General features: G+C 42.4%; 2 protein-coding genes across 2 annotated transcripts; one reads left to right on the top strand and one right to left on the bottom strand.

Moving 5' to 3' along the window:
- Positions 1-313: 313 nt before the first annotated feature.
- Positions 314-1,941, bottom strand: LOC119732226 (D(2)-like dopamine receptor). Its single transcript, XM_038205660.1, has one exon. It carries the CDS (start codon positions 1,801-1,803, stop codon positions 550-552), a length of 1,254 nt encoding a protein of 417 aa, XP_038061588.1. The 5' UTR covers positions 1,804-1,941; the 3' UTR covers positions 314-549.
- Positions 1,942-4,571: 2,630 nt separating this feature from the next.
- On the top strand, positions 4,572-9,444 carry LOC119732227 (2'-5'-oligoadenylate synthase 2-like). The gene is made up of 5 exons (XM_038205661.1): positions 4,572-4,694; positions 6,330-6,508; positions 6,974-7,265; positions 7,599-7,980; positions 8,231-9,444. Exons 2-5 carry the CDS (start codon positions 6,338-6,340, stop codon positions 8,403-8,405), a joined length of 1,020 nt encoding a protein of 339 aa, XP_038061589.1. The 5' UTR covers positions 4,572-4,694; positions 6,330-6,337; the 3' UTR covers positions 8,406-9,444.
- Positions 9,445-9,691: the final 247 nt, after the last annotated feature.

Here is a 9,691-nt window from a genome sequence, read left to right on the forward strand (position 1 = left end):
AAAACTTTCTCATAGAAATACATACATTCCATACCGGATGTAATTTCTTTTTCATTGCGGACCATGTGGACAAATTTTGAGCGTCGCATAATATGCAATTTGACCCTTCGTGAATTCGAAACAGAGCCTGGGCAAGTGACGGGAATTGAAAATTTACAAAACAGATACGTTTTACAGATTTTCCTACATTATTACGTTTTTCAACGAAAAAAAAACATTTTGGAATGGGAATAAAAGAGTGATGACTCAGTCTTAACGGCCGTTTAAACCTTGCAGGGTCGTGGCCGTGATGACTTGCAGGTCACATGTCACGCAAAATCTATCCAATCAGAGAGTAAAATTCATCAGCTTGTCCCAGCGTCCTGTTTCAGATACTATAGTTTGTGAAAATGTTCTATGAATAATAGGATGTAAAATTGCTGTCTGTGATCTTTTGTATTAAACCAACGTGATGTACCGATGTGGAATGCGCGTGAACCGTTGTGGAGGAAGTGAGCCTGAACTGGGGAGGAGGTGACGTCACACTTCGGCAGCGAATTGTTTTGTCATTCAACAACAAAGGTGGCATTTTCTAAAAAGAACCGCGCAATCTTTCCGAAATTGGCTGTTGGCTAAACCATAGATAATAGGGTTGACGGTGCTGTTGAACGCCACCAACACTGCCGCACCAAAAAGCTTTTCCAGTACGCCCTCACCGATTGTTCCACCATTCAGAACATGGAGATCCGCAGCCACGAAGATCCAATAGGGCAACCATGTCAACAGGAAAACCACACTAGTGATGAACAGCATTCGGGTTACCTTTCTCTGCATGACTTCCCTCATTGGGGGCAGGTTACCAGACTTGGGCTCCTGCAACCGGATGCGATTAAAGGTGTCCGTCTCCGTGGCCCTCTGTTGCCGTTGGGTATCAACCCACGCTGATGGTGGTTTGAGAGAAGACACTTTCCTGTGTGTCGAGTTTTCAGTTGGTTGCTGGGTCTCCGATGTGGATGGAATTTGGGACATTAATGTTTGCAAAGTTGACAAAGTTGGTCGTTCGGACCGCGGTGCAGGTTTTGAGGTTGAAATAGACGACAAAGATTCTATAACAATCGCACTTGGTTCAGACTTTCTGGTCGGCCTAGTTTGGTTGTTTCTGCTGATAGTTGACACGGTTGGTGCGTCAGTTCTTGCCACCTGAAATCCAATGTGAACTCTCGCTCGTTTTCTTATGACCCCGTACACTCTCCCGTAACAAACGACAGTCGTTAGAAAAACTGCCAAGTACTGGGTGATCTGGATGGTGTGGGAGAGTTTCCGCAGGGGCAGAGATGAGGCGACCAGACTGAGTAGATCCGGCAATTCAAGTAGGACTGCGACAACGAAGGAGACAAACAGCACCACTTTGGCGCGGAGATTGTTGATGAGGCGCTTGTGGGGCCGGCAAATGCTGTCGTAACGGTCAAAAGCTATAACGCCCGTTAACACGCACGACATCGATACAGCAAGTCGGGGAGGCACCGCAGAAATCTCAGGCAGAGCCTCCCTTCCCGCAACGACGAAAAAGAATTTGACCACGGACCGGACTCTTAGCAAGCACACTGCCAGGTCGACGCCAGCCAGCCCCATGACCAAAACTTGGGTGCTGTTCTTGCGCATTTTACTCCAGTAAACCCGCAGGATTAAAGAGTTGCCGAAAGTCCCGAAGATGATGACGAAGATGTTGAGGATTGCTCTACCGATGGCCCCTTCGTTGCTGATGGCATCAATCTCTGGCGAAGGAGGAAGAATAGTACTCGGGGTATTCTCAGTACTTGCCATCTTTTGGAAGTTTAAGTTGTGAATGTCTTACAGTCGTGGACGGATTTGTTTATGATCATCCAAATTGTTCAGTTTCCTTTTATCATCTGACCGTCCTGCGTCTCATGCGGGAATTTGTATCAGTCTCCTCTGTGCGCATCACAGATATTACTAGACATGTAATGTGATATTTTTTTACGAAAATCGTTATTGGTGGAGTTAAAGAACCGCGGGCATTTTGCCGCTGATCACCTAAACGGAAACATTCTTTGATTTGTCGAAAATCGGTGACGCGGCTTGCGCGTATGTCAATGGTCAGAATAGTTCGCTGTGTCAACCGCTGACGTCACTAACGGTAGACGGGTTGTACATTCGTGATCGTGTGAAATTATAGGGTGTTTGTTGGGGTGTTGGGTTGTTTGTTTGTTTCTTGTTGTTGTTGTTATTGTTTGTGGGGGGATGCAAGGGCGGATCCAGGGGGCCAAAGGGGGCTATGCCCCCCCCCCAAAAAAAACCCCGAATCCAATTTCTTTTTTGAGTGACTTCGTAATAAAGGCAGGCAATGAGTAAACCACCATCTTTTCCTCCAAACAAATTGGTTACAGTGGTCAGAAATTGCCTCAGATCGCACCACAGAGCATATAGAATCCAAAAAAATTCCGGGGCCCTTCCGAACACACGCCGTAATTTTTTTGGACACACTTTTTGGGGACCAAATTTTTTTTGGGCCCCCCCAAAAATAAAATGGGTTCTGGATCCGCCCTTGGGGGGTCTCGATCACAAGCCTTCGCGTTTAATTCCAGAAATAAATGGATTTTGGGGCCGAGGACTCTTCATCAAGACTGCTTCCCTCTTGACGAAATGAGTCCTTGCGTGGCCACAATTGGCTGGGACTGGTCAAATATAAGATTGGATGGGATGAGCATTTCGCTGATTACGCTATACGGCTGTTTGAGGGCAACCATACGATATTACTGAAATTCCATCCATACTTTGGATTCGTTTACAAACAGCCGTTGAAGTATGTCACGTGTCACATGATATACACATTTGGAATTGGAATTGGAATTGGAATTACCATTGTCAGTAACCACCTTGCAAATTTCTCCCAAATAATTACTTCTGCCGGAGAGGTTATGTTTTCACCGATGTTGGTTTGAGTGTTGGTTGGTCAGTTTGGTTTGTTGGCTAGTTAGTGTGTCCGTGAACAGGATAACTCAAAAAGTTCTGGACAGATTTTTTAGGGGTGGTCCTTGGTACAAGAACAAATCGATTAGATTTTGGAAGTGATCGGCATCTGTGTGTGGATGCAGGATTTTTCTTGAAGAACTTTTCACCACATGCATGTAAAACTTTCACCAGATTGCTCTGTGCACAGGTTCGTGTGCGCGCAGTGCCACTGACCCGATGACCCTGCATGCCTTGTAACTCACCTAATCTAACCATACAGGTCAATGGACTAAACCATTTTGTAGCAATGGGGAGTGGAAAGTAGACCAACACAGGCATATACTACAACATTTTTGAGTTTAAGGATGTTTTCAATGTGCAATAAAAATGGAAGTCCAATGGATAGGCAAGGCAGTATGGGTGTACTAACAATTATGGTAAGGAATGTTCAGCCTTTGTATTGACGGCCGGGTACGTGTTCGCTCTCTGAGTGCTTTCTAGTTCAAAAATGATTTTCTCGTGTCCGTGAATGTTAAGTTTCTAGGGGTAGTTTAACCCTAAAGGGGCCGGGGGGCGGAATCCGCCCCCCCCCCCTCAACATTTTCCGTGATAGCCTCTAAAAAAAAAAATTTGCGACCCGAGCTGTTATGACTTTTTAGCCTCGAGCTTTGCGCATCTTTTGATACCAAAAACATAAAAATCGGACCACGGGTTGCCGCGTAGCGAAAGATTTTCCGGCGAAAACTAAATTTTCGCATATACGTCGTGTACACAGAGTAGAATTGCCATTCGTACATATGAATAATTAATTAGCCATAATTCCAAAACCCTTTGACCTATAGTCATGAAATTTCTTGGGTATGTTTAGGAAGAGTTGCTCTATGCATGTGCCGAGTTTCAAAAATTTTCGTCACTCGATGGCCGAGATCTTAGGGGGGAATCCGCCCCCCCCCCCCCGGCTGAGAGATGGTCAAAATAACCCGGCCCCTTCAGGGTTAACCGTAATCATTGTATATGTTGATCCGAAATAAATTACATCAATTAAATCAAAATGAAACAATTCACAACCCAACAGCGGATATTTTCAGAAAATTCTTCCATTACTGAGTTTTACCGTTGATAGTTTTGTTATCTCCATGTTAAGGTCCATGTTAGACAAAGTTGACCCTTGATGGTCTATGGTAATTAATGGTAGCACAGCTTCAAGTGTCCCCCCTCAGAGTGCCCTGTTTGCACTTGATACTGAAGTGGACTGGTTGGAGAGGTTTATATTTGTGGTGTACTAAGTTCAATTATCCCCATGGCATCGTGCATGGCAGGATTTATGTAATCACATTTTGATTAAAAAAGTTAATGGCGTTGTAAATAGCTAATACGTAGAATGCACTTTACTCACGTGGGAGCTTGAATATTAAAACGATCAATTCCGAGATCTATCAAACCCATTATTGAACGACGAATGCTGGTGTGATTATCAGGCATGTGATTTTCGGGTAAAGAACAGTACTGCTTTCTCAGCATTGTGTATGTAGCGTTATACTGCAGCGTGTACTTTTGAGTTACAGAATCCATACGTACTAGGGATTTCAACGCTTAATGCAAATCTGTGTGAACAGGTTGAGCTAGCCGCGATTGATTCGTTTAAGTTGAACGAGTGCTTCATCTACATCTTTATTCAACGATACCTGTTTTTAGTTTCCTGTGTCGCCATTTTGAAACCAATTCTACAAACGTCACAAAAGGTAAGAAATGTACAATATGCAAGAATCTTAGTATAGACAAATACAGGCGTCTGATCACGGTACACTCTCGAGGCCCCCTTCAATGGAGGAACCATTGTGCATGCATGCAATTGCACAATGCAACTCCTGCGTGACGGATTATTGGAGCAATAGCTAGCACAATGCTGTCGCCATTGAAGGGGGCCTTCGTGATAGAATTGATAGCGTGATTGGAAGTTTTTATCTGAACGATGAAAAGGTGTCTACCAGACCACAAAATGTCAAGAACTCACATCGCGGTGCCAATGGTCGTTATATTACTAATTAGCGTTCTATTCCACAAACTTGGTTTTCTAGACCTCGGTATATGGCTTTTGTATCCAATAACATGAATTACGAAAATGGTTGAATAAAATCACCAAATTCTAATTGTATTGACTGTCAGAATGGCAGGCTGTCGAGTGACGTGACGACATTCACGTCCAAATTCCTTCCTCCATGATTTCAAACAAGGCCTGAAAAGAATGTTTGTTTTTGGACTTACAAGGTTTTATCTTGATTAATTACCTCTGGTGCAGGCTGGAGGTTAAAGTACGTGTGTAAACAACTTGATGACAGTATAAATCCTCACTTAACCGTTTGTGTATCCTGGCCTTTTTTTACTACATGCTTCAAAAAAATCTTTCATACGAAGTGAGAGAAAGAGCAGAATGAGATCTTCGATTCAATTGATAATCTGGATTTTTTTGCCTTGGGCATTATCGAAAGGTTTTGGCTGATTATTTTGCTAGGATTTAATGAAACTAATTAGGCCGGATTCTTCACATGAAAGCACGTGGCCTAGAAGCATAGAAAAAAATAGTACATGAAAATTAAGATATAGCAGCCAAATAATTAGCGTTCTTCATCATTTTGGCTGATTCACACACCTGCGCCGGCAGCCCGATGCAAGCGTGGGGACTATAATAAGCGAGAGAATTCGCCATCACGTCCGCCTAGTATATATAGGTATTTAACGAGTATGCGGGCGGAAGGGTTTATCTTGGGGGCAGCTGCAGGAACCATAACCACGCACGACCCCAGGATGTCGCTCACTAATTTTGCCGTTATTGTTCGTAACGAGGCACGGAATGTCATCATGAAATTAATACAATCCGAGTCTGATTAACCTTTTTACAGTCATTTTTTTTCTTGAGTAAGAAAAATGCAACTTACCGGGTAAAAAGATCGCCTTTTGCAGGCCAATTTTTTTTATCCTTTAACGAGTAAGGCCAACGTTGTCTTCATCGGTAATGAGGTAAGGTCTTTGAACTGCACCTGCGACTCGGAAATTGGGGGATTGTCTTCCGTCGAAAAAAAGGCACAAATTGAAGTGTAGGCCTATAATTTTGGAAACAATGTTACTTTGTTACACAAGCACATGCTTACCGGGGCCTGCCTCCATTTTCACCATTATTATTCTGTTATTACATACTTACCTAATGTTTTAATATTTTGTTTATTCTGCTTGTTGTGAATCGGTGAAATGGAAATAAATGTCTTTGAATTGAATTGAATTGAATTTGTTAGCCCCAGATTTGGAATTGGAAATACAGGGACGAAAGAGTGTTCTAAATTGTATTTCAAATAATTGTTACCACGTGTCTTTGCTATTAGGGTATTCCATGGCCAAAGAGAAATCGCCATGGCAACTGCGCCCAAGCGACCTGGAATCGTTCGTGTCCGCGCACTTACGGCAATCTGATAGTTTCGTAGAAGAACTACAGAGGGCGCTACACAAAGTGGTAACATACGTCAAAGCGAATGTTTCATTTTCTGTATCCAGATATGTTGTGGTGAGTAGTGAGTTCATTGCGTACGTTGAATAATTAATAATTTCGTGACCATGCATTCATGATTTTCTTCATCGGTTTATGAAATTCAGACATTAAAATTGTGACTCTTTTTAAAAATTAACACAATTTTAAGTGTACCTTTTGACAATAAAAGTAGGCATATTAAAAAAATATAGATCTCTGATAAAAATGCCCGAGACAATAAAAATAGGCTTACGTTTCCAATACTAAGGATTGTTCGATAATCACATATTGGTGACTAATAATGCTACATATTAAAGATGACTACTTAACTCTGTCAGTAGTTGTGTGCGTCTGTGCGATCTGAAGACGTTCACTTGAAAAAAAAATTGGGGCACTTGACTTGTAGCTGAGTGAGTGAATCAGTGTTCTGCCGCCAAGCGTCTAAAAGTCGCCGATTTCGTAACCGTTTTGAAAAGCTCGGATTTGATTCTGTCGCCGCAGGGTGGCGATCTCACCGGAGGTACTAGCGCCCTCAACGAGGAAGCCGAGTTCCAACTCGCCCTCTTCGTTTCCGAATTCCGCAGCATTGATGATTACCACAAACGACTCTCGGTTGTGGTGACCCAGACACGTGACCTGCTGAGCGCTGAGGGCGCCCTTCGTTCGGTGATGGTTAGGGAGCCAGACAGTGTGACAGATGGGATGATACGCGTGAGGGTCATGGTGGGGGAGGAGCGGTTAGAAGGGACGATCGTCCTAGCCGTTGATCTGATTGGATCAAATCCAAATAAATGTAAGCGTCAAGGATGATTAAGCGGAAACGCCAATTATTTGGTTTTATTTTGTGTCAATTTTCTAAACACCGTCTTGTTGTTTTAGAAGCACTGATTTATGTTACTTTAATTAAAGGAACCAGTTCAAGTACCAAACGGCGGCAAAAACATTCCACAAACTTTCAAGAATACAAAGGTGATGTCCCGAACTCTCGTATTCCCTCATAAAATCTCATACTGATATGGGTAACTTGTTAGAAGCTTTATAGACCTAAATGATTAACTTTTCCATTCGAATTTCAGACTGAGATGTGTTTCTTGATTATTTTGTAATCACTTTCCCCTCTCTCCAGCAAACAGAGAAACCATGTACCGACAGTTCATGCAGGACGAAGACAAGTCTCCCTACGAACCAACCCTGAGCGATCTTAGAAGAGGCCTCTTTCAAAACCTACCGAGTCCTGTCAAAGACGTCATCCTATTGGTCAAGCATTGGCGCAAGCGCCGCCTACGGCTCCGCGGCGACAAACCGGAAGTTCGCTTCTATGAGCTGTTGGTGATCCACTGCTGGGACGTGGCGGGAAATCCCCGGATGTTTAACATGGCTACGGCCCTCAAGTCCGTTTTCAACTGTCTAAGTGAATGGAAAGACATCAGCATTACTTGGGAGGGCAGTTCAAGTCTAGCGTACCAAAGGAAAATAGCTGAGGGAAAACATCGGGAAATTCTGGCAAGGTAAAAATAAATCGGAATAGAATTACTCATTTTCACATGAGGAATCCATGACTTCAACTTCATTCGACGCCAATTTAGTTGTAACTTACCAGATTCCAATGCGGACGTACAACAGTCAAATAAGAAGGTAAATGCCTACGTCATTTTGTGTCCCGACTTTCAACTTGTTGATTAAGCTATATGTAACTTAGTGTCTTTGAATGTTTGTCTCAGCTTTATTTCTCTGTCGCGATTTTGATTCTTGTTGAAGGTCACGTGATTATGATGGACCAATAGCTCTCGACCCCATCGACCCAAGAGTGGAGTACTGCGCAGGCGTCAAGACTCTCATCTGGGACGAGATCTCGCGTACGGCGAGAGAGATGTTAATGGAGCCACTCTTCAAGGGCCTTTCAAGTGATTGCTCCAAGTGGAATACGAAGTGAACTGTTATGGGCAAGGCGCAAACTTTAGAACATAAGATATTTATTCATATAATGCTACAAAATAATGACAAAAGTATGTAGGCCTAGCTAATCTGGTTTTACTAGCATTGAATATTGTAGTGAATATAGAATATCGTAACAAGTTATTAGTAAATCTATGGCAAGACAAGCTGTCACAGTTTGCACAAGGATTAGTTTTGAGTCCGTCAAGTAAAAGAAAATTATGTTTAAAAACTTATTGAAGTACACAAGTGCGCCCTTACCGTGCAGTCTGTCAGGGTGTTATGTTGTTGGCATTTTCACTGTCATGATAGTTGAGCGCCCTCTTGTGAGTCCTTCTGTACGCCTCGCGAACGGCAACATGCATTATTTTTTTTTCACCACCGCTTTCAACATTTAAAAAAGAATTCAAGTACCTCAAACTATTTAGCCCATCCCTGAAAAACAAAGAATAAATAAACAGATTCTTTTTAAAATAGTCATGAAATGCTCGCCAGAAAATGTTCCTCAGATTTAAAAGTCTGTAAAGCTATCCGTCCACACGTATGCTTGATGGATGACTGTTTATATGTCTTTTAATAACTGTCAAATTTCAAGCTACCCAAATGGATTTTTCCAGCGAAGCCCATGCGTGAGAACTCCGTATTCGTTTAACCTCGTGGAGATATTTAGCACGCCAGTAAAACAAATCTGGAATTCTATCAGGTAATTTCCCGCCTACTGATAGATATTTTGTGTGTCTTGTTTACCTTATCGTCTGCTCGCTGTAATTTATTTGTCAATGTAATATACGGGCGGGAAAGATGGTTTCCAGCCAATTAAATGGGTTTTTTTCTGGGTTAGTATAACATTTTGTTTCGGACAGGTACATGTATTGGCATGGTCATAATCTAAGCTTGCATTCGCACGCAAGGGCAAATTTGGCAAATATTGTTCATCGATCAATTTGGTGAATATTGTATATTAATTTTATCTTGATTAATTTATTATTTCCTTAGACTTTTCAATGCAATTAAAATGTCTGTAACGTGATATTCGGTGCGTCACGTCGTTTCTCTTCATTTCGTAGCGTGTGAAGAACAAAGAGAATCACAAATGTATCGATTCCTGGGTTTCAGTTATTATTGATTTCAATAGGGTCGTTGAACTCGGGGGTTGGACATGCGTGAATAACGTTCATTTTTTTTTTCTAAGGGGTAAATATGTGGGTTTCGTCTTGCCCTTTAAATCTGATTTGTATGCAGGTCCAACGGGGGGGGGGGTCGGGGGGTTCTTATCCTTACCTC

This window comes from Patiria miniata, unplaced genomic scaffold, assembly GCF_015706575.1.
Source record: "Patiria miniata isolate m_02_andy unplaced genomic scaffold, ASM1570657v1 HiC_scaffold_24, whole genome shotgun sequence".
Lineage (NCBI taxonomy): Eukaryota > Metazoa > Echinodermata > Asteroidea > Valvatida > Asterinidae > Patiria > Patiria miniata.